General features: G+C 47.0%; 1 protein-coding gene across 1 annotated transcript; it reads right to left on the bottom strand.

Moving 5' to 3' along the window:
* Nucleotides 1-6,848: 6,848 nt before the first annotated feature.
* EMP1 (epithelial membrane protein 1) lies at nt 6,849-24,922 on the bottom strand (the record flags this gene model as incomplete). The annotated part of the gene is made up of 5 exons (XM_082850326.1): nt 24,737-24,922; nt 10,004-10,116; nt 7,956-8,052; nt 7,701-7,841; nt 6,849-7,015 (listed from the first exon to the last, which is right to left on the bottom strand). Exons 2-5 carry the CDS (start codon nt 10,079-10,081, stop codon nt 6,849-6,851), a joined length of 483 nt encoding a protein of 160 aa, XP_082706452.1. The 5' UTR covers nt 10,082-10,116; nt 24,737-24,922.
* Between the last annotated feature and the right edge of the window lie 552 nt (nt 24,923-25,474).

The following is a 25,474-nucleotide window of genomic DNA, read 5'->3' as shown; positions in this document are numbered from 1 at the left end:
GCAGCAGAGAACCTACTCTACATTTCCAAAGAGCTCGCTTGTTCCAGCTAGCTTTCCCTACTCCATGCTTTATCAGTCCATCCTTCTGAACTACCTTCCCTCTTCCTCCTATGGGTACAGCTTCCAAAATTTTACCCACCCTTCAAGTTCATCTCAGACGCTCCTCAAAGGCATGAGCCCACGGAGCACAGCTGGGTGGGGGCCAGAGCAGATTCCTCTAAGACAGGGGTCACTCTAATCCAGGTCCAAGGGATGCATTACTTAGGAAATCCATGGATGGCTCCAGGGCAATTTGTGAGTGTCCTAAATATTATGGGGAAAAAACATATGTATGTTTTTGCAGAGATAGCTTTTATCAAATTTAAGGACCCCAAAAAGGTCTTTAAACACCCACCTAAGGGCATCTTTCCCCTCTTCCTTCTCAGCATCAATCATGCTTGTACCTGCATTGGAACCACCTGTCCAGTTCTCCTTAAACCACCATGGCAGACAGGGTCTGTCACTCATCATGCTATCTCCCAGCACCTTCCCTGACACCACACAATTATATTAAACATCTGCTAATTGCCAGGCAGCATGCTAAATGCGGACGTAATAAATGAACAATGGGTTCCCTGCCCTCACGGTGCTCTAGTGAGGAAGCCATGCAGTTAAACCCACAATTAAAATAGTTTGTAAAGAACATTCTGATGACTATGCACAAGGTGTTATGTAAACACTGACACAGCGCATCCCAGTAGGGCCTGGGGTGGTCTGGCCACCCTTCCAAAAATGAGAAATGGCTGAGTCTTGAGGTATCAGAAAGGGAGAGCCAAATACCAAAGAAAGGAGGGGAAAAGGAATAGCATGGGGAAACGCTTCCCAAAGCACGGAATAAGTAGTACATTTTAGCTCGAGGATAGAGTGGTATGGGGAGGAAAGGTGGAGATGGACAGGTTTAGCACTCTGAATTTTATCATGAACAACATGAAGGCGCCAATGAAGGATTAACAGCAGAGGAAGAAAAAAAAAGGCAGAGGAAGGACATGATGGTATTTGCATTTTAAGCCATCATCTTTTCAACAGAGTGGAGAATGAGCTATAGCTGTGAATTCTTAAGAGACTTTTCAGCTACTTTAAATAAATGCTATTAAAGATCTAAACTAATATCATAGCAAAGGAGTTAGAAAGAAGGGAAAGAGTCTAGAAATATTTAGGATTTAAAATCAAGAAGATACAGTTACTAATTAGATATAAAGAATTAAGGAGAGGTGGAATTGTGAATGACACTTGGGTTTCTAGCGTCTAACTGCATCTAAGTGATGGGTGGTTATTTCCTGAGACCAGGGATACAAAAGGGGGAGGAAAGTACTGGGTTCTGTGGAATTTGTGGTTCTTATGAGACTGAATCCAGAAAATTGGTCTGAGCCAAGATGCAGATTTTGGAATCATTATAAGATCGGTGGTGATTAATTGTATGAATTTTAATGAAGTCTCTCAGGCAGAATACAGAGATAAAATGAACAGAGGGGTCAAGGAAAACCAACCAACCAAACAAACAAACAAAAAAGAATATTCACTGGACTAGGGAATCTAAAGTGACCGTTGACCCTTAGGATTGTTTTGGAATGGTGAGGGCAGAAGCAAATCTGCTTGAGAAAGAGCCAGTAAGGAGTCAGGCTGTAAAACCATGCCCTGGGCTTCCCTGGTGGCGCAGTGGTTGAGAGTTTGCCTGCCGAGGCAGGGGACGCGGGTTCGTGCCCCGGTCCGGGAAGATCCCACATGCCGCGGAGCGGCTGGGCCCGTGAGCCATGGCCGCTGAGCCTGCACGTCCAGAGCCCGTGCTCTGCAACGGGAGAGGCCACAACAGTGAGAGGCCCGCGTACCGCAAAAAAAAAAAAAAAATTGCCCTAAGACCAGGTGAGAGGGCCTTTCCCAGGCCTGTGCTTTATGGCTCTGCTCTGCTTGTCCTCCAGCCACACCCCTACACGGACAAGAAGTCCTTGGGCTTGGAGCCAAAGGAGCATACCCACTGGAGCCCACATGCTCCTTCCAGATTATATTCTGATGATCCAGGACCCCAAATTCCCTGCCCAAACATCCCCAAGCCCATTTCTAGGCCTCCTTTCCCTGGGCTTTCTCTCAAGTCTAGTCCATACAGAGGTCAGACCATGTCAGAGGTGTGCACACTCTTGGACCAAGAAATGGCTGAGGGGTGGCCATTTGCAGGATGCAGAAGGGGTGAGGATTGGTTTTGCATGTGTGGGGCTGGGATCTCCACAGTCATGCACTCAGGGTCCCTGAGGATGGAGCCCGGAGTGAAGGGGAAGGGAAGCAGGCTGTGAGCCAGAAACCTGGTACCAACTCTCCCCTGCAAAACCATGTTGTACCCCAGAACCCCAAGGACTCTGAGAATTCTAAATTTGATCCTGACCTTCTAGGTCTATTTATCAAGGTAGAACAGTAGAACACACTTTATTTAGCAGCTCATTAACTTGATATGTAACTTTTAAATATTTAGACACGGTGTGCAGACCTCCATTTGTGCTCTTACTTGGGGCCCACAGGTGTCAAGGTGAGGCCTGGTGGAGACATAGATAACAAGACACACCTTCAATAAACGTGAGAGTGAAGAGACAGCAAGAGGTAAAGTATTAGGGTAGAAGGGAGTGTTTTGTTTTGTTTTGCTTAAGACGGGATAAACTTAAACATAAGTTACCCACAAGAGAACACTTCCGGTAGAGGGAGAGAGAGGTTGGAGATACAGGGAAAAGGGGTGAACCAAAAAGTATCCTTAAGGAACTAACAGCATGGAATTCAAAAAATGTGGGTGGGAATGGGAACGTCCAAGGAAAGGCCATGGGAATGAGTGGCTGAAATGAAGTTAAACTGAACAATTAAGAGTTGTCTGCATCGATCTTTTACCTGTCCTTCCAGGAGCTCTGATAAGCATTAAACACAATGAGAGGTAAAGAATTTGAATTACTCTGGAGAAAGAAATTAGTAGAGTCAGTTCAATTATGCCATGTTGAAGTGAGTGTGGTAACTTGGTTTATGGAAACAAATCTGGGTTTAAATATTATGGCCAGGATGATTTTAACTTCTTTAAAATAAGGTGACCAAGTGTCAGATTCATGAGTGTAATCTATGTCACTCATAAATCCAGTACTATAATTCTCAAAACCTGATTTTGCAATGCCTAGTTACCTCAAGAGCTATGGCAAAATTGTACCCAAATACTCAAAACAGCTTTACTTTTTTTTTCTATTTCAATCAACTTGTATCATGTCAGGCATCAGAATCACCAATTGAAAAGTATACCTTTTTAATACCATTTTTTAAAAATGCAATTTATTTAAGCTAAAAAAAAAAAAAACCCGAAGAGTTCACTCATTTCTCCCAGCCTCCAGCCCCACCGCTGTCGACCACTTGATTCACCTTAAAAATTATAGATATATGTGCCCTTTGTCATTATTTTACAAGAGGGAGGAAAAGTTGTGAAATCAAACCAAAATAGTAAGGTTTCATCATTTTCAAAAGCTTGTCAATTATTACACTAAGGAGTTAGAATCATTCTAAAGTTCCTAGGTAAACTGGGTTTAAGCTGTTGATATGCTAATAAAAGTGGGAAAATTAAGATTGATTCTAAACCATGAGATCAGAGAATGGAACAAGCAGGCCTAGCTTAAGAACACCCAGTTTACAAAATTATATATGTATATTTATAGCCAGAGTCATGCTAAAGGCCATGTTCTCCTATATTCAATGGCAAACTCTGAAGTGACCGGGGAAGAGTGATTCCCAGGCAGCCATATGTCCATCTCCCCCTGCATCAGATATACTCCTCTCACCATGAAGGGTCTGGAGGGGCAACAGAGGGTTCCAGGCTCCAGAATTTAACTAACTCATTTCCCATTGAAAACAACAATAATAGTTAAATCATTATGAAACTTCTTTTCCAGGCTAGACTTACAAAAGTCTTTTTAGCCCATATGATCAGTAAGATCGTTGTAAATTGTCTCTATGGAAAATATGCTCTGAGTCCCAAACAATCAGCTTAAGAAGATAACTTTTGGAAGTGACTCATATAGGTCTCTAAGGGGCTATCAATAACCGATGCCATTGGAGATTAATTTAATTTAAAATATGTTGAAGTCTTATTTTCGGGTTCCATTGTGTCTTTTTTTTGTACATTACTCTGTGTGCAGTTATTTCATCCAAGACCACAGGGGAGTGAAAGATGGCCTACTCCACATTAAAACCACTCTTATCGTATTGGCGTTGACATGATGCTGGGGTACACAGCACCAACCCTGCTTTCCACGCTTCGTTCTGGTCCTTACTGCACCCAGAAAGCCGCAAATCTTTCCTTCTCTCATAGAGTCCGTACAGATTACGCCCCAGGTAATGCAATGAATGGGTTCCTGCAAATGTGTGTGACGCATACCATCGTGAATTGCTTTATATGTTGAAGACACGTTACAGGAGTTCGCTACTTCAAAGAAAATGTACAAGCATCTCATTTGTTAATGTCATAACCCATTCTGATTCAAGATAATAACCTCTCTCTAATGCATTAGCTTATAAGGTTCCATTTTTTGCTTAAGAGGTTTAATTAAAGCAAGATAAAACTATACTTTCAGTTCCTGAAAGTAGCTTAATGTCTCTGATAAATGCCAACTTGTCCAAATCGAACTGATTGACAACTTAATTAGGAATAAATGTCATTATCATCCATATTTTTCCTACCTTTTTTGAAAGAAAACATTCACACGGTAAAGGGAATCAGAATCTGTTTTTATATGCCTAGAGTTATAAACATTTGTATCAAAATATTTACAATTATAGTATATGAAATACCAATCTATTAAAGAAGAAGCCAAATACAGTACTAGAACAACCCACCAACGTAATGCAAATTACATGAGACATAAATGGCACAGAAACAAAGTAAAAGACAAGGGAATACATGGTTCACTCCAGTCACAGTTTGACTTTTTAACACAATGCTAGTATCTCATTTGGCTGTATCTGATATGTAAATCTGCTTCTGCACTCAAGACAGCCTTCTAAAATCATGTGATCATTAAATCATAATTTAAAAGTTCACTATCCCACAGTTTTTGCTTGCCAACCAATTTACCCAACAGCCCAGATAAGTTGGTGGCCAGCTCTCAACATTCCCCTAACCAGAATGAACACAGAGAAATATGCTTAGTAATAGTCCTTTTACATAAATACCAGCAACTGTGGCATAATAGCTCCCCAAAAGGAAACGCATATAAGAAACGGGATGAAGAGGGAGCTAGAAGATGAAAAGTAGGCAAGATGTCTCAGATTCTCCCTAGGGTAGATATTCTCAGATTGGTAAAGGAAATGTCTTCCACCAAAAAAATACCCTTTAGCCAGAATCTGAGATGGCTTAAAATAGCTGCGCCAGGCCAGAGCGATGCCTGCTTAACCAGGAACACCACACTAATACCATACTTCTAAGTCCTATATAGAAACACTCTTGTGGCAGCAGACAAGCTCAATTACCACCGGACTGGGTACCACAAGAGTTTTTAGGGTTTTTTTTTTCCTTAAAGAAAATATCTGCCCATCACCTATATTTTTATTTCTCTCACGGAAATTTTCTTATTTTCCTGGAAGCACAGACACTCTGTTCTTATTGTGACTGAAATCTAGTATGTTTAATACTTGACAATAATATAGCACCTTTCATCCAAGGATTTGTTGTTTGGTTTTGGTTTGTGTGTATTTTAAGAAGTTTCCAGAATTGCCTTGCCTCACCTGTGTTGTGGGATAGGCAGGACCTCTGAAAGGCAACCCCACCAGCTCATGTCAAAGCTAGAGCTGTCTCTGAGCCTAGGAGCCCTGATCCCCAATGTGGCTAATTAGATAAAACTTCCTCAAAAGTGTATAATTTAGAGGGAGAGTAACAGATTGTGTTGCACGGGTCTTTGTCCTTCTCTCTCACGTTACGTACTTAAAACAGACATTGATTGCATGGAGAGAGGTTCCTAATAACATAACTCTAACATAACCCTGCTATAAGATTGTCCCTTTTTCCCATAATTTGTGTGGTGCGTCCACCACTGAATTGGTCGTTAGTGGCTTTGCAGAAACTCCAGAGAGCTGCCTTGGCTTTAAAGGAGAGGCCAAGCAAAGTCTGTAGCAAGAGGTCTCCACGAGGGACAGCTGTGTGAGGCCTAGTCTGGGTTCTGACCACGCCCCAGGCCTTCCATTGTGAAAAGTTCTCTTTCTCAGTTTAGCTAACACACGAACTTAGCCTTAATCACTATCTCTCTTCCTCCCATTTTGTCACAAATACCACAGAGCTAAATCTCTGTTCCAAGGAGGGATAATGGCTCACTGGCCAAAGTCCTCCCTCAGGGCCCTTCAGATGGTACTGTTTTGCTTTGGGTCAGAAGGGCAGGATGGCTTCCAAGCCTGGCGTATTCCGCACAAGAACAGTGTCTGCCCTTGCCGGAACTTGTACCGCTATATTAACTAGGTGCAGTAGGTCTGAAGACTGAATTCACCCTCGGAAGTAGAGTCAGCAATGTGGCAGCTGCTGGGGCCCCAGGCAGTGTATGTAACTGATAACAGCTGGAGGCTGGAGGGAGGCCCTCTGGCCTTCATCCAGGAAGCATCCATCCCAGCCCACGGCTTTCTCCCAGGGCAGGGGCTGGACAGTACGGGACCCTCTCAGTCATGTTTGGGTATCAGCCCCTCCCCCCTGCCTTCCCCTCCCCCCAATTCCCTCTCTTGGTTTTTCCTGCTTAGCAACGTCCACTCCTCTCCCAGATTCAAGGACTCCCTCCTCCCCACCCCCACCCCCCAGATCCCCAATAACGTGTTCAGCCTTATTTCTTTCTCAGGACCAGATAGAGAATGCCGATGATGAAGCTGAAGCAGAAGCAGATCCAGGTCAGGATGAAGGAGTAGCCGTGGTGACTCTCCGGGTACCAGTCTTTCGAGTTATTGGCATAGTGATGCGTGTAGGTGGAGGCCCCCACCAAGATGCACAGCCCTGCAGGCGAAAAACAACGATTAGCTGTTGGTTTGATTTCTTAACATGAAAACCAAGAAAAAGATTTTATAATTTTAGGAAGAGCCTATTTCCCTCATGGGCGATGGGAAAATGAAATCTGAAATTGGACCCCCAACGGTAGTTCTGTCAATTTGCCCCAAACCAAGCTTGATGGCTGTGTTGGCAAATCAGAGGTGCTCAAGTTCTCACATCCGCACTGGTTTGTGTGGATAAAACACAGCGTCTCGGGTCCACCCCTCAGCCTTCCCATCTGGACCCCGGCACACAAGGGCAGGCTGCCTGAGGCATGCAGAAGAACACGCCTTCCACCAAACTGCGTGTGTGGGGGAAGAACGACAGGAGAGTGGGAATGGCGATCATGGCAGGCATTCTGGCAGCGGCTCCATCTCTCTAAGGAATCCCACATCCCTGCCCGCTTCAAGGGTCCTGTATACAAGTGCTACTGATGGACGGACTCCAGCCACTTAGTAGCTGCCCGGGAGCCCAGGTTTAAACAGTGAAGCCTACGAGGGTTCTTATTCCAAGCAGCTATCAGGGGTTCTCCCAGAAAGCACAAATCGTACAAGGCGGTTTCACTGCCCCATGTACTCAGCTGTTCAAGCTGCCGGGAGCACCCATGGTAAGATCTACGGGAAAAGCTTTTTCTGGGTAAGCTGATACTCACAGCACACCAGCATGGTGGCCCCTGAGAGGAAGAAGCGGTTGCCTTTCTCCATGGTGAACAGCTGGAACACGAAGACCACGAGGGAGATGACGGAGAAGATGATGGACAGAATCATGAAGGCCTGCACTGCCTTGAGGGCATCTGTGGACACAGGATGGGGGGGGTGAGGGTGTTAGGCTACCCAGTCCCCGAGGGACTGGCCATTTCCCTGAGCGCACCAACTGTCAGCACTGAGTACAATATCTTTGTACGCACCTTCACTGCCGTATAACAGGTTGTGGCTGCAGTCAGAGGAAGTACAGTTTTTCCAAAGACCTACTGATATTTTTCCAACATCTGAAACCATCCAGGCCTGAAATCAAAAAGAAATAAAGGAACTCTTCTCAGTACTCTGTAATGACCTATATGGAAAAAGAATCTAAAAAAGAGTGGATATGTGTATATGTATAACTGATTCACTTTGCTGTACACCTGAAACTAACACAACATTGTAAATCAACTAGACTCCAGTAAAATTTTTTTGAAATAAATTTTAAAAAGAAATAAAAAGTTGTTTAAAAACTAACCCCCTGCTTTGAAAGAAAAGGAAACAACAGATCACCTTGTGTCAGGACCAAATCTTAATCAAGACTCCATATTTAGCCAAAAACATGGTTTATTTCCATCTCTTGGTGGAAATAAGGTCTCACTAAAACTGAAGTCACAAAGGTCCCAAGAAAAAAGAGAGAGAAGAACGTGTGACCAAGGAAAAGTCACCTCATTCTCTGGGCCTCACATCCCTCATCACTTAAAAAAAGAAAAGAAAAGAAGTAATTCAACCATCGCGATTTAAAATTCTAAGGCTCTAAGAAATGGAAACCCTGCATGAGGAAATTGGTTTTAAGGAGGCACACTTCATACACCCCACCAAGATCATTTCATGGAAGGGCCTGGCTAGAGGGGAAAAAAAGTTAAGGAAAAATGTTCAACTGGAAAAAAGTAAGAAACATAAAGGGCAACGGAGAAAACAGCTGAGTGATCAATAAGCCACGTTCATCTAAACAGAAAGATAAACCTTGATCGTCACAACATGCAAAGTAATTCCATAATAACATAGTCTAGCCACAGCCTTCCTGTGGCGGCAGCTGAAAGTAGAAGAATGACCAAAATGTGTTCCCCGAGGCTCACCACGGTGCTAGCAAAACACTTATCCTTCTGGGATGGAAAACAAACACCCAGCCCTGTCTACATAGAGCGTCTGTTAAAATGAGAGTTATTGGAAAAGCAGGGCCAGGATGCCAAATCGCCTGCCTGCTCTTGATTTAATAAACAACTCTGTGTCCAGCCCCGTATCAGAAGCTGATAATTCAGATATTCAGCACTCAGCATCCACTAATACAGTTTGAAGTTGTTTATCGGACCTGTTATCCTGAGAGACTTGAAGGGCAGCATACAGAACGGCTAAATTAGAGTCTGGGGGAGGCCACGTGGGTGAGCGTTCTAGCTTATCACAGTGGTGCTTCAATTAGCCTTGCCTCTAATTATACCCACCGAAGTTGGCAAAACTCTGAACTTGAAAACCCATTTATCCTTCAACTGTAGCAGGGACCTGAACAGGTTCTGGAACCATTTTTGTCTGTCTAGTGATGGATGGCCTTGGTTTTGGGGTCCAAGGAGCTGTCTTGTTTTTTTCTGAGAAAAGCACAATGGACCCTGCAAACTACCACTAGAGGTCAGAGTAGCCCAAGGTTCAGAGAGAAGAGACTGTTGCTACCTCCATATTTTTAGGTTGTTTTGTTTGAGTTAGTTCAGGGGAATCGGGTTAATCTTGCAAAATTCCACTCTCACATGCTACTCTCTGCCCAGATCTTGAATCTGGCAGTCGGGCCACCGAATTGTCTTATGATCTCATTCCCTTCTAATCAAGGTCCCCAGAAGGAAGGAAAGGTCTGCCCTGCCACACAGGTGTCCTCATTATGCCCTGAACAAAGCCTGTCCCTCCCTGGTGGGCTCCGCACACCTAGAAGGCGTCCCATGCTCCTTTCTCTCTGCATCTTTAGCAGAGAGAAACCCCACCCATTTACCCGTCCTCCAAGCTCCACCTGCACTGAGAAGCCTCGCTGTGTTCTCCAGACTGGCGGGATCACTCATGTAGACACTTGTTACTTAGCTGTCTGAAGTGCAAGTATGTGTTTATTTTTTTCCATGACTAAACTGTAAATTCACAAAGGGCAGGAATTATGGCTTAAACGTCCTTTGTAGCACTTTATGTAAATATGCAAATAACTTCCAAATGAATGAATGAACAGAAGAACACAACTCACATTGGCAATGGTGGAAACAAATAACATGATGACGGTGGCGATGTGGACCACAAAGATACTGGCCAGTAACACCAACATCTTGGCTTTTTGATGGCTGGGGAGTGAAGAGAGTTCTGAAAAGAAAGGAGAGCAAGAAAGGGAAAGGGCAGGTTACTGTCAGATTCAACACAGTAATTCAGCTTTCCCACCTGGGTGGGCTAGCTACTAAAATCAGGAAGAGCTGCAGTAAAAACCATCAAGATTTCGTCATAAATTCCTGCAAACAACTAGTTAGCCCAGTTCCCGCAAGTACCTATTCGTCTATTTAAATAGACCTAAACAGAAACAGAATTCTGCCTCTCAGGTATTTATATACTCATCCTTCTGATACAGCCTGTTTCAAAACAAGAAAATTTTATGGTAGCTGTTATCATTTTATTTTGTTTGTGTTTTAGAGGCCAAAAGTAGGACTTTGGTTTTTAAAAGGGCTTTCACAGCTGTAATTTCCAGGTCTCTGTGCAACAATGTCACATAAATTTCTATTTTCCACTAGGGAAGTGTCCACGCTTCTATCAAACTGCTCACCCAGCAATTTTAATCGAATTTTCCTCAGACCAGCAGCTATTACTCAATGCCCAGAGACTGAATGGGCTACTGACTTGATCCCAGATGAGATATAAAACGTGAGAGCCACATCTTCTATTATAATAGTGCTGTTCAATATTCAATAATTATAACTACCTAATTACAGTTTAATGGTCTGATCATCTACCAATGGAAGATTTTAGACTGGTATTACTGCACCGGGGCGTTTGGGCTGTGTCATGGTAGGGACTCTGTTATTGACCTGGGGGCATAGGGTTCTATTTCCTATGATTCAATATGACAGTTCTGGGGGCTGGATGCAGCTTGAGAGACCAAATGTGCCTTTGACTTGTGCTTGACATTTACCCACATGCCAATCCTTCAGGACTCAGTAGAGCAGATGGGCAAATGCATCCGTCACACGGTGGGTGGGGGGATGGGGAACTCATAGAGATTAAGAAAGTGCATGGGTAAACAAAAGCGTTCAGCCGTAATCTCAGCAGAATAGAAGACAGGAGCCCATGGGTCATCAAACCTAGAAAATAAAGAAAGTGTGAAGGATGCATGAGAAGGCAGCTACTCTGATTAATGTCAGCTACAGGAGTGCTTTGTCACTCACGCCCGAGACAGTTCAGAGGCGGCGCCGGCTCGGCTGGGGAACATCAGAAGGAAAGGGCTCGGGTTATTCACACCCTAGGCAGGGTGGATGTGTGGCTGTCCCCCCTCAGGGAGGAGCTGGCGGTGCACATCCAGTAACTGTGCCCCGCTTCTCGCTCTCTCCCTCCACCTCATTTAATTGAAGCTTTGAGTGTGCTTGAGCCCCTTTCACATTGGACCGGGTATTTACTGGAAAGCACGGATACAATCATTCCAACACTTCTGATGTTTTTGATCTCCTCTCCCTTTCCTCATCAGGCACTCAAAGTCTAGAATGACTTACGGAACCCCGGGGGCCTTGCTCTTGACAGGCTAGGAATGAGAGGCAGACACTGGCCCCCACTGCCCACCCGACCCATTCCAACCCCCACCCCGCACCCTCCTTCCCCATCCGAGCACCTCCTGCCACCTAGATTCTTTTTGTAGAAACATGTCCAGTGGAACTGTGAACGACCAAAATGATGAAGTTTCTCCTGCAGCTTCAGGGGAGAGCTTGGAGCTTTCGTGCCTGCTATTAATAACCTCCCCACACGTTCAAATGCATTTTTGCTTTTCTCAGGTCCTTGCACACTTCCTCAACTCTCTGCTTGACTTTAATGCACAGTGAAAAGAGGTTTTTGAATTAGACCGAGGTTGAGTTAGAATCGTATAAAGTTGTTTGACCTTCCAGTCTGTTTCCTCCTATGTAAAGTGAGGGTTGCAATGCTACTCATACAGGGAAATGCGAGGGGTACATTGGATCATATATGGAGAATTTCCAGCACAGCGCCTGGCACGTGGCAGGTACTAATGGGGTCGCTTTCGTTGTGATTATTAGTATTACTATTATTACTGTTATTATTATTATATGAAACTGAGTGGCTGGCACCAAACCAACCCAGTCCATCCATCACCAGGCTGCCCCATGTTAAGTGCCAGTAATAGGATATCTGCTCTCCAGTTCACAAGGCAGTGTGTATAAAATCATTTAGGTCCTCTTAGAAATTGTCTTTATGCCTAATCCTTGCCCCTTGCGTGGGAGGACCACTAGGAACACCCCCTTAGAGATGAGGAGGAGAATCCTCACTCTTCTCCGCCCTGTGCTACCCATCCTCCCGGCACCCCCAAGATTCACACCATCACTAGATCCTGAGCTCGCCCCTCATGGAGAAAGGAATAGGCATGAATTAATTCTCTGAATGCAGGGAATTAAAATATTATATAACGTGGGCTTCCCTGCTGGCACAGTGGTTAAGAATCCACCCGCCAGTGCAGGGGGTGCATGTTCGATCCCTGGTCCGGGAAGATCCCACATGCCACGGAACAACTAAGCCCGTGCGCCACAACTACTGAGCCTGCGCTCTAGAGGCCGTGGGCCACAACTACTGAGCCCGTGAGCCACAACTACTGAGCCCTTGTGCCACAAATACTGAAGCCCATGCACCCAGAGCCCGTGCTCCGCAACAAGAGAAGCCACCTCAATGAGAAGCCCACACACCGCAAGGAAGAGTAGCCCCAGCTCGCCGCAACTAGAGGAAGCCCGCGCGCAGCAACGAAGACCCAATGCAGCCAAAAATTAAAATAAATAAATTTATTTAAAAAAATATTATATAACAAGTCATGTTTAATCCTCCTTGGGCTCTACAAATGACTTTTTTATTCCTTTGCTTCTAATTTATAAACACCCTCCTCCTAACAGGGGTTGAGGGACCAAAGACAGAATATAACACACTAAGTGATGCCTCTTAAATGAGGCCGAGGAAAATGTTCTGAGTGTCCTCCCTTACATGCTGTTGGGGATCCAGCAGTGTTTTCTGTCTCCTTGGATTGGTCTGTAACCCTCCAAAGTTGAGTCTGATTCCTTTCTCCCCGGCTCACACTGTCCATTTTAATGACTTGAACATAATTGCCTTCCAATTACCCTGCACCTTCACCGTGGCTGGTCCACTGCACCCCCTGGGCACGCGAGTTCCTGGCCAACGGCTCTCACTTCTGATCTAACCCACAGTCCCCCCGACCATTATTGCCCTGCAGGGTGCAGGCAGGAGTGAGTGGCGGAATCGAGCAAGGAAGCGACTCTCTTTCAAGGTATTTAGATTTCTGTAATCATGCCACATCCTTTCACCAAAGAAAGGAGCAAAATGTCTTGGATTAGCAAGCGTTTGTAGTGCACGGAACACACAATTCTCTCCACTTTTGGCTGCTGTGTCCAGCCGGAAGTAGGAGCTGCTTAGCTGGAGCTGCTGCATAACACATATAGCAACCTCTCCATTTTTCATTGCCCCAAATTTGCCAGGTTTTTATTAGTATCATCCATCGTCAGCTTAGAGGGGCTTCCTTTAATTTCAATGGCTCTCCCCAACACATTTGGAAACAGAATGAACTGTCTTCTTAAATGCCTGGCCTGCATCATCCCTAGGTACTCAGTCCCTATACTAGAGGCCCCCCAGCAGATGAGTGGGGACCTATCAAGTTGTAGAGCAGTTTGGGTAGAAACCAAAGAAGACCCCATGCTCCCACGGGGTCCACCCACCCTTCACAGGCAGGGAAGATTTCTGAGAGCCTCATTCCCTGGCCTCGTGTATATCTTGCTTCAGATAAAAGCGCTGAAAAGAGACCATTTCCGAGCATTTATATCTTTGGAAGTATTGGCTGCTACAACCTTCTTTTGTGGCAGTATGTTTCACTAAAACAATAACTGAGTTCTCTCTCCCACCTCTCCAAAATGCTACGGATAGCACGCACCAACGGAAAGCAGACCCCTAGTCATAGCCGGGCAGCTCAAACCAGGCAGTAGAGGATAACGGCATGGCGGTTCTAAAGAGCTGGGCGCCACACCTTCCTCCCAACAGAGCATCGGTGCTCGGGAACGGCCCAAAGTTTGTCACGTGGTTGCTGGGACTTCCCTAACAACGTGATCTGTGGTTCTTGGAGTTGGACCCAGGCCACCAGAGCTAGGGAATCCACTGCATTCTCAAGGGATAGGATGTCCACTGACTGTTCTATGTGGGGTGCCAGGAACACATGTCTCGTCCCACACTGGAAGCAGAGTAGGATCGCCCCCTTTACCCTCATTTACCCAACAAGCTTGGGGACGGGGGTGGTCAGGGCTCCGTGGGGCTGGGTGGGAAACTGAGAAAAGTAGGGGAGGCATGAATGCTGACTCTAGAGAGAAGTGATCATTAAGAGAAATGGAGGTTAGCGACTTAGAGCCACACACAGGCTCTCTTTATTCCTTTCCTGTTCTTTCTGCCCTAACGGACAGGCCCGCCGGTTCCTTTTCCACCACCGCCATCTTTGTTTCTGACATGCTTCCCCTGTTCTCCCCGCATCACCCAGACCACACTAGGGCGGTGGTCTCTTTACACTCTTGTCCCCGATACAAGCCTCACAACCACTGACCATTCTAGATCTGGATGAAGTTCTTTGCTAATAGGACATTTGTTACAGTTAGTGAAAATTAGCCTGAAGATTACGGCTGCTGGTGACTGGAGCTGTAAACCACTAACTCATGTTAGGGAGAAAGATAACCGCCCTCTCTAGTTGGCTCCGTCCACTTAAATCTTTATTGGTTTCTTGCCTCCCTCTTATACCCAACCCCCCCCCCCCCAAAAAAAAGAAAGAATCAAAGGAACATATCCCTGAGACTGCCTTTCTCTTTGTCTTTTTCAGGTAGCCTGACACTTTTAGGGCGTTCTGACCAGGAGAAATGAATCAGGTCTCCGTGAACACCTTTCCTTTTCTGATGGGTAACTCATACTGTAGAGACTTTGAGAATCATTGACTTCTAAACAGACAGTTGAGATGTTAGTAATTTGGCTCCGTGATTGCTAAGCTAGGGGTCAGATCACTTTCTTTCTGCCCCGGAGTCTGTGAGTTTATTGAGCAGCGACCAGAGTCTAGGGGAAGCAACGCTTGAGGGTGGTCTAAGGAACAATAACTGGGAGCAATACAACAGAGTAGAGCCCCCCAAACCCACTTCTCCAGCAAAGGAAGTGATGGAAATCCTCGGCTTGAGTCACTGAAGAACTCGCCAGAGACTGGAGGTGTCACATAATCAGAAACAGGGATCTGGGGGTTGTGTGAGCAATGGGGGGGGGGGGTGTCCCACAGAGCTCAAATGTCTGTGATTCACTTGGAGTGTGTGAGAGTCTCACAGACAAAGGCAAAGTGGAGGCATCCTCTCCCAGATGGCACAGGGTAGCTTCCTGAGAAGCCTGTGTATCGGGCTGGCTAGCCAAAGACAGTTTAGTCATTTCCCTGGCAGCTGAAGACAGCCCAGGCTTTTCTGGGGAGACAGGAGCAACAATGACCAGATGCCAAAGTCCCTCCCCATCACTCCTTCCTCTCATCCCAGTTTGTTTGTTTTTTTAACATCTTTATTGGAGTACAATTGCTTTACAATGGTGTGTTAGTTTCTGCTGTATAACAAAGTGACTCAGCTATACATATACATATAACCCCACATCTCCTGCCTCTTGTGTCTCCCTCCCACCCTCCCTATCCCACACCTCTAGGTGGTCACAAAGCACCGAGCTGGTCTCCCTGTGCTATGCGGCTGCTTCCCACTAGCTATCTATTTTACATTTGGTACTGTATACATGTCCATGCCACTCTCTCACTTTGTCCCAGCTTCCCCTTCCCCTCCCGTGTCCTCATCACCCCAGTTTCATTGCTGAAAATAACACAGTCAGGTCATGCATTTTTCCTCCAGTATTTATCTCCCGTGCATCCGTACTTTCCACTCCCACTGTCATTGTCCAGCTCAGGACCATCAGCCTCTCCCGCGATCCTCTCTCTGAACTCCTCCCTCTTAAGTATATGCTCTGTGTCACTGCGTTATCCGACCAAGTCACTCATCTTCTCAAATCTTCCAAACACACCACCACCCCACCACCAATCAGGAAAGAGGATCCAAACACCTCACGCTGGCCCTGGGAACCCGAGGAATTTTAAACCCAAACAGAAGTAGTCATTTTCCTCCTGTTATTAAAATCACTGGTGGCAACCCGCCTAGTAACAGAATTGTTTGTGGAAATGTTTCACTCCCCCACCCCTAAGATTCTAAGTTCCTGAAAGGAGAAGCTTGTCTATGACAGGTACAAAGTATCTGTTCAGCGAGAAAATAAATGAATCAAGGAAGGCAATATTTTCTTTTCTGTGGGAAAAAAAATCAATGTCAAAGTAACTGAAGTCTTCATAAAAAAACAACAGAATTCTCCAGAGAAAATGTTTCCCCCTTTTTTATATAGGTGAACTTTAGTCCTGTATTAGTTTTAGAAATTATTTATATATTACTGTAACTATGTATTGAACATTTTACCACAGGCAAACTCTGTGAATATTTCCTGAGTATTTTTTTTTTTAATTCTTATTTATTTTTTGGCTGCGTTGGGTCTTCGTTGCTGCGCGCAGGCTTTCTCTAGTTGTGGCGAGCAGGGGCTACTATTCGTTGTGGTGCGCGGGCTTCTCACTGCAGTGGCTTCTCTTGTTGCGGAGCACAGGCTCTAGGCGCTCGGGCTTCAGTAGTTGTGGCATGCGGGCTCAGTAGTTGTAGCTTGCGGGCTCTAGAGCGCAGGCTCAGTAGTTGTGGCACACGGCTTTAGTTGCACCGCGGCATGTGGGATCTTCCCGGACCAGGGCTCGAACCTGTGTCCCCTGCATTGGCAGATGGATTATTAACCACTGCGCCACCAGGGAAGTCCTCCGAGTAGCTTTGACATTTGAATAGTCAAGGTTATATGTGTGTTTGTTCCCTTTTATTCAAGAAGAAACAAGTAAATGCAAAGAAAATATCTTAAACTTCTAAATACTACTTTGTGTATTTAACTTCCTTATCTACCTCTTTAAATTACAGAACCTCTGACTGAAAGGGGGCTTTAAAATTCCTCCCCAATGCATGAAACTCATCTATAAATCTACACCAAGGAACTACCTAAATCATGCTTAAACTCCTCCAGTCACGGGGAGCTCACTACTTACCAAGACCCGCTTCCAGTAGAAAGGTCCTGACAACACATCAGAGGCTGCTCTTGACAATGACTACCTTGATCTTACTTCTGCCCTTTGTCTAAGGCTTCCTTGTTAGCATTTTTCTAAAGTGGTCACTTTTCCAGCAGAACTGCCAGGTTATCAGAGAATTAGCCAGAGGACGTCACCTGAGATCACCAAATCTCACTAAGTCATAACACTGTCCTGAGATGACCCAACTGCTGGACACACTCCGTCTTTTCATTGATTGATGCCGTCAGTGAAATCCCCATCTCTTTCTGGGTCCCTGCAGACTTTGAAGAACGCTTTCTCAGACCAAGACACAGTGCTTTCTCCAGATGAAAGGCAAAGCCACTCCTGGTCGTACGATCTCCATGAGTCAGCCCACATCTGCCCATCTTCCTTCGTGGCGTACCCCAAACTGGCTGTGCTTCTCCTGGGGACACTGTACAGGGCGGTAGCACGAATGCCTTTCTGTCCTCTACACATCAGGATCATTTTGCTTTTGTCGGTTTATTTTGATATGTTTCTTTCCCACTGAGGATCATTTGGGTTGGCAAAATGAATGTCCAGCAGAAAAGGAAATACTCTCTTTGGGGAGCAGCCGTAGAGGATGTATCCGGAGGAGGAAAAGGCTGGGATTAAAGGCAGGGCTGAGTGGATGAGACCTTGGATGAGCTTTTCTGACCATTGTTCTTGTTGTTTTATGTCAAGTGTACTTTTCCATTCTAAATATTGTTTTTATGTAGGGGTGGGAGAGGGGGGCATTCATTTCTCCGTGGGAAACATGTGGAGAAGAAGAATCCTGAAGGGCTATTTCCTCCTGCTTCTGCATGTCTGATGTTTGGTGTGAAAGGAAAGAATTTCAAGCTGTACCTCACTACATACACATCATTCCAGGGTCTGATGTTTTCAAGTGCACGGGGCAGTTTTTATGACCAGGAGAAGCATGAGCGATCAAGTAGCAGGAATCTACGTGCGCCAAAGAAAACAACTATTTTTTCATGGTCCTGCGGGTAAGGGGACTGCACCTCCCAAATGTGGGCTCTCACGAACGGGGTTATTATAGAAAAGGTGATGTTTTTCCGGCGCTGCTGTCGACTAGCGTGATTCTCCCGTAGTTAGGGATGAGGAACTGGGGGTGGGGGTAGGAGGATGCTATTGAAGGGGAACAAAAACAGAAAGAAAGAAAAAAGAGCACCTATTTGAAAACCAGATTCTCATAAAAATTCTGCCTCCGACTAACTGCTAACTTCGGGAAAATAACATACCCTCTCTGGACAGTAGCTCCTAGAGAGACACAGTATTGCGCAGCAAAAAGAGCACAGATTCCAGGTTCAACTCCTGATGCACCACTTTAAAAAAAAAAAATTCAGTGATAATGAGGTATAATTGACATATAAAATTGGAAGCTATTTCAAGCATGTTGAAACTCCAGCCCGTTTTAACTGTGATCTGCAGACCTCGTAGCCTTAGCGTGAGGACTGAAGGGCTCCTGCCTGACACAGAGCAAAGGCTGTACAGTTGTTGGTTATTCTTTGTGTTCCTTTATGGAAAATGAGAAGCTCGGCCCAGCGAAACGGGCTTGAAGCTTCTCGGGCAGAAATTGAGGGCCAGCAACTCTGCTAGAAGCAAACAAGCAACATGAAGCTTGTCTTTCCAAACGTCCCCAAAGAGAATAACCTCTCTCTCTGGTTTCCCCTGGTCCTCTTTTGTGTCAGGGAGTGGCTAGATCTGGGGGACATCTGCCAAGGCTCAGGCCAGACCTGGGCAGCGAGGCAGGGCCCAGCCCGTGTCCCCGGCCCCGGCCCGCAGCTGGTCAGGCCATTGGGCAACGTCCCCTGGGCGAGGAAGGAAGCTTCGTTGTCTTCTGCTCCTAACAAAAGAGGAGTGTTCTGGTGGCCAGAATGTCTCCGAGGGAGAGGTTGCCAAGATAATAACTAGGGTTTGGGAAGAAAATCAAGGTGTGGCCCGGCCCCAGGGGCCCTTGGCAGGGGGGCGGTCCGACAGTAGGTGGCAGTAACAGGCTTGCACCAGCGGGGCCACAGCCTGGGAGGTGGCAGGGCCAGACGGATGCAGGTGCAGCAGGGCCGCCGCAGTGCCTGGGGTGGGCTGCGGGCTTGTTGCTCTTTCTAAGGGCAACTGGCTGTTTAGTGGCTTAGCAGGGCCGAGGTTATTCAGTCCAGTTCCTCAACGGACGAGGAAAAGCTGGTCTCCAGAGTGAAGGCAGTGTCAGGATGAAGCCCACCCCCTGGCATCTTCCAGGTCAGGCCTTCTCCACTGCAGCACCAGCTTTTCTCTCCTACGTCGGGGCAGAAGTTCTAGAACTTCTACCGGATCTCCCCTTCCCTCTGTTCCTCCCACCGCCTCCTAGTTAATCAGAGGGTCAGCAAAGCCTCTCGAAAGAGCGCCATTGGAAGAAACGAAGGGCCTTTGGAAGGACGCTGCTGCTTCCCATTAGGTTGCTGAGAGGGGCCACCAGCTGAGCCTGCCCCGGCCAAACCCGACTCCGCCCCTCCTTGCCCCTCTGCCACTGCCTACCTCAGACGAGCTTCAAACCTTCCATCCTGGCTCCCACCTACAGCACAAGCCCCCCTCCCCGGCGAAGCATGGCAGGCAAAGGGAAGCGCGAGGTCTCCGCCTCACAACCCTTTCTCTGAAATACGTGTGGACCCACCTGGCTGGTCCGACCCAGCTCCCCGCACCTAGCCTCCTAGGCAGGGTCTTTGATTATTTCAAAGAAGACATCAAAGTACCCAGGACTTCGATCTGCTGTCAGCCCTGATACGACCCTTCTGAAAAGGGAAGAAACGTCCCCGGGGAAGATCCCCGCCCTGTTGGCACAGATATTCGATGGAAACTCAAATGTTGCGTCCGTGAGCAACAGAAGATTATTCACGGCGGGGGGGGGGGGGGCGGGGGAGACAAAGAAGGAATACTTGGCCCTAAGGACTGTCTCGAGGCATTGAGGGAGTGAGTCAAGAGTGCAGCATCTTCACACTTCTGCCTCGTTCCTTCTCCCTGGCTTCCTCTTTCCACTTTCTCCCTCTTCTAGGCCTTTCCATCTGCCCCCCTCCTCCCCCGACACACAGGCCTAAGGAAACCCGCGCGGTCCCCTTGCTCCCCGCCCCCTTCCTCCTGGCACCGCTCCTTTCCTCGTCAACGTCCGCTCTCCATCAGCTCTCATGCACACCTTGGCGGCCGCACCCTCCCTGACAAGAAGGTGGGGCTCCTTTCCCAACAAGACCAGCTCGTCACATTTCCCCGAGCCTGGTCTGGCTCCTGGCAGATCCCTTGCTGTTGTCAATATCCCCACAAGGCTTGGCTAGCCTGGCCCTGCTTATCTGAGCGGGTGCTCCTCGGGTTTCACAAATCAAACCTCTTACCTTTCTTCCGAGACCCGGGTGAATGCTCGCTGCTACCCAACGGTGAAGCCCGCGGACCCGGTCCCTAAGGGATCTCTGAGCGTATGAAGCGAGGGAGACCGCCTGGGTCCTCCGTCCTCCGTGAGATGCCTGTTCCCATGCAACACGTGGCTTCATTTCAGTGTTTACGGATTAAGCTTGCTGTTAGCGTGAGCCGAGGGATTCCTCACGACAAGAATGGTAGGATCTTAGAACAATAGGGTCTCAGAGCCACAAGGGGCCGTGGAGACCACCGAGCTCAGTTCCTTCCATCGAGAAGACAAGTGTCCTGCCCACGTCACACAGCAGAGTCGGGACAAGACGACGGCCCCTCGGACCTCCTATTCAGCCATCCTGCACCTACCTCAGGATTCATGCCACCCATTTCAACCCAAGCCCAGCGGGTTCTCAATTTTAATTACCCCACTGGAAAAGAGAATTCATGAACCAGGCTCGGGAAATATGAAAACTGCCAGATCTGCGTAAGGCCAACGGCCCCGAGAATAGAGGAGTCCATTTTAGCTCCGGAGAAATGCCATTTCCACAGCAGGGAAGGAAAGGTTGACCCAAATGTTTTGTTAAAAAGGGAGAGAGACACAGCAGTCCCAAGGGCTTCTACTTTTATCCTTGTGCTTCAGTATCAGCGGATCCCAATTAAATTGAGAGAAATGACTTGTAACTGAAGTGTTACAAACAGTGGTCTGGAGACATGCATGTTTGGGGAGTGGGGTTTTGGGAATTCAAGCAAACTCCTAACTGGAAGCGTATTTGGGCTCCCTTGATTACTGAATAGAAATCCAGGGTCATCTGGGCAGAACTGGAAAAAGTATTGGAAAAGGGACACTTACGGTCAGAAAATTCCAGTTCTACGTTAGTTAAGGATTAGGAGCACTTTTCAAGGGATTGACGTCCAGACTGCCCACCAGCAATTAGATCGAGGTGATGTTGATTGGCAGCCTGTTCCTGTACTTACTAGGACAGGAGGTTCACAGTGGAAAGGCGTGGGCTGCGTGAACTATGGACCAAGTTAAGGGACCAGCCCCAGAAGGCCAAGTCAGAAGCCTGTGTTTCTGGCACTGGATTGATTTAACCGTGACCTCGTGGTAGTAACTGGGTGTGTCCCTCTGAGTATGTATATCTGAGAGTCCCAAATGGCTCTGAGCTTTTGTGCTAGGCAGCTGTGTGTATACATGTGGTCGGTTCAAGAAGGAACCGTATGCATGTGTTTAGAAAATAAAGGGCCTCAGAATCAGATCACCTGCGCATGGATGACTATGCTCACGGTTTCAAAGCTTCGAAAACGCTCCCTGTTCTTTCTGAATCTTAGGTCGTAATAATAATAATACAGATGCATCAGGTTTTATCCATTAAATATTGAATAAGTGTCAAGTGTTTAGAGGATAAGGAGCACTGGATGGATCAACAACAATGAAAATAGAATGGGTATTTTCAGCACCGGAGTGCTAGGAACAAAGTATAGGAGTTATAGAGAAGCCAGTTTTGCTGGATCTAAGAAACTCTAGTAATTAGAGCTCTCCAGCAAAGGTGGGAGAGCACGGCAGTACCTTCTGAGGAACCAAGCCTCTTCGCTGGCAATTTTAGGGAAATGTAAGATTCCCATCCATCCAAGGTGGTGTGAAAATAAGATTTCTGCATATGGTAGAGAATGAATGGGTTGACCTCCAAGATCCCTTCCAAACTCAGGGCACAAAATCAAGGATGAAATGTAACTATATTTGCCTTGTGCCCTTTTCTGAGGCCATTTTTCGAGTCTATTCCCTGTCAGGCTCCGAGAAGTCTACAGAAAAGCCATTTTGCTTCACCTCTAAGCCTTCTAGGTCTCTGACTGCTTTCTCTCCGCTGGTCCCAGGGGGTCTGGACCAGAGCCACCGAGTCCAAGCCAAGAGGGTCTGCATGCCCCAGGTGGCCTCTATGGAGCTCCTTCTCTAGGTCCCCCAGAGTCTGGATGTCCCTGGGAACTGGATGGGCCAAGTCTGGCCGAGGAGAGAAGCAGGAAGAGTAGAGAAGGCCACAGTCTTTTCTGCGGTCTGGGGAGGGGACGTCTTTCCTCTCCTAGAGGCTGTCCTGTACTCCTGGGAGGGGGCCAGCATCTGCTCTGGGATGTGATCTGCCCTGGGTTGGTCCTCGATGGCCTTCTGCCAACTCCCAGGACAGTGTCCTACCCTCAAACAATGTAAACTCCAGAGGGTCCTTGGACCAGGACGCCAGACCGGACATCCTGCGGCCCTCCAGACAGCGCTCCACGCCCGCCCCAGTCCTCAGAGTCTGGGGTGGAATTTGATCCACCTCTGAGGGCAGGAGGAAAAACAACCCTCCCCGTTCAGTCTTGTCAAAGATTCACAGCTGAACTCCACAAAAATTCCCTCAGCCACGGAACTCTCTCGCTACTTCTTGGAGGAAGAGGGGAAGGTGGGACTCGGAACCGCATTCTTTAAATTGACGTCAAACCCCAGGCAACAACGCGCAGCGCACTTTGCTCATTTATAAAACTCCAGCGTAAAGTAGATGCCGCACAAATAATGAATTTCACGGTGACGGTTTACGCCCCCAGAATTGTCAGTGTTGTCTGCTTGCTGACCAGTTAAATCTAGCTTATTAGTTTTAACCTGCACAGACCACTAGCTTCCTAGGATACCACTACCGTCAACTTAATAATGGCTTCCCTAAGCCACGTCCATATAACTGGGAAATAATCAACATTTCAAGCAAAGGCGGGAGTTCCCTGCATCTTGAAGAGTTGCCCTTGCACTAACTTAATCATCCCCTTGAGGGCAATCTTACCAAGCACCTTCCCCGTACCAGGTACGTAGGCTGATTACTTTTGAATCTTCTCTTCGTATGAACTACATTTCCAAAGAAAAAGCCTAATTTCCTCAGACAAGCTGAATCCTGTCATTCTCCTCACCTTGTTTACCTGGGGGAAAAAATACACCAGTATCTATATCGAAATGGGCCACACCTCCACCAAAATGCTAACCTTAAAAAAAAAAAAAAGCAAATAGAAATCACTCGTCTTCCTTTTCCAGATCCCTTTCATGATTAGCACGAGTGTTTGCATTTGTACAGCCGTGTTTTGGAAAGAGTGAGAAGATAAATGTTCCAAAACAATCACTGCCTTCCCCGCAGAAAAAAAAATCCCACATCCACCTAAAATAAAAAATGATTTTAACATTTCTGATATGCCATATTTTCAACTCAGCACGAAAATTTGGTGGTTTCTGAAGTGAAAGCACAAAGCGATTTTTTTTACAGGGACAGATGAAGTTCCCCTGCCCTGCCCTCCCCTCCCCTCCAAACCCAGTTTCCCTCCTGCTTCTCCCCATCCTCCATGTCTGGCCAGAGAGAGAGCTCTGGAATCCACATCAGACTCCCAACTTCACCAAAGGCACCCGTCCTGCGTTGTATTTCAAACTCCACTTGAAAGAAAGCGTTTCCTCTCTCTCGCTCTCTCTCCCTCTAACGGTTTTCTTTAAACAAACCAACCCCCTCCTCCTATCCCATGGAAAGAAAAAATATTTACACTTAAATAAAAGTGAATGAACATACCGAAGGACAGCAGGAAAAGTAGCCACAAAAATAAACTGAAATGCAGATCTGTATCCACCATCACCCCAAAAGACCAGCACGCAGAGAAACAGGTCAAGTCCTGAAGCGCTTCGCATCAAAACAGGAATTGACAACGCGGGGCAAGCACACCCTGTCATTTCAAAGGTATGTCGTGGTTCCTCCATAAAGAAAACCCATAAAGGATACGCTAGTGGTATCCGAGGAAGCTAGTACCAATCTTTGGAATACGCTGTTCCAAAGTCCCTGCTCCCATCACGCTTTCAGAACAAGAACCCAGTTCCTGCAAGACCTAATTACAGCCCAGCACCCCCCACCGATGGCCCCGACCCCCCGGGGCCCCCGTCAAACTAGATTTTACTGAACCTTAAGGAAAAAGTTGTCTCGGTGGCCCACTTTTAGCCAAAAATTCGTAGGGTTCATTTCAAAGGGTCATGGAAAAATAGCAAAGGAAAAAAGAAAAAGCAGAGCTCCGGTGAGGTCAGAAGGAGGAGAGCAGTGGGAAGGAAGGAAAGTTCGCTGGGCTTCCCCACAGTGTCGGGAGCTGTCCTACCTGAGGGTCCAGCGACCGAGGTGCCCAGAGTGACAGGAGCTGGTGGCAGGCGTCCGCTCTTCTCGAGGTTTGTGACCACAGTGAGGGGAGGGCTGGCCTCCCGAGGTTATAAGTTGCCTGCGCTGGTGTGCTGGGGTGTGTGATGGGTGGTTTCTTTTCACTGTGCTTTAAAGGAGTTTCTATGAATCAGTCTGGCTTAAAAAAAAAAAAAATGTGTTGGTAAGCTACGCCCTGCTAAGCTGGCAGTCCGTCAAGAGAGGCTGGGAGGGAGCCGTCAATTCAGAGGAGCCAGTTTAGGCTCCCTGTGACTCAGACACACAGACCACAGTGGAAAAAGGAGTGACATTGCTTCAAATGAGTAACAGGAGTCACACAAATAGATCTGTTTACCGAAGCCCATTCCTCCTCTTCAAAAAGGAGACTTGGTTACCATGGATACAAGCAAAACACAGGTTATCTGCCCACACTTTCATCTGGGGGGGGCAGGGAGGGGGACCGTGCCCTGCCCACTGACATCCTAGCTAATCATCCCACGAGACTCCCATTCTTCCTCCCCCACCAAATGCATCCCAGGCTGCTCACGGTCGGGAATGATCAGATTTACTTCTGATTTACTTCCCTGCCTGGCCCTGGGCACCATCCCGGGGGTGGCTGGGGATGAAGAAGGGAACACACCAGCAGCCCTCGGAACCCGACCTCTCAGTGGTGGAGAGCTGGCTGGATGGCCCTTTAATTATG

This window comes from Leucopleurus acutus (genome assembly GCF_964270905.1).
Source record: "Leucopleurus acutus genome assembly, chromosome: 11".
Lineage (NCBI taxonomy): Eukaryota > Metazoa > Chordata > Mammalia > Artiodactyla > Delphinidae > Leucopleurus > Leucopleurus acutus.
The sequence above is the reverse complement of the archived record's forward strand: the minus strand, read 5'-3'. Positions and strand labels throughout refer to the sequence as shown.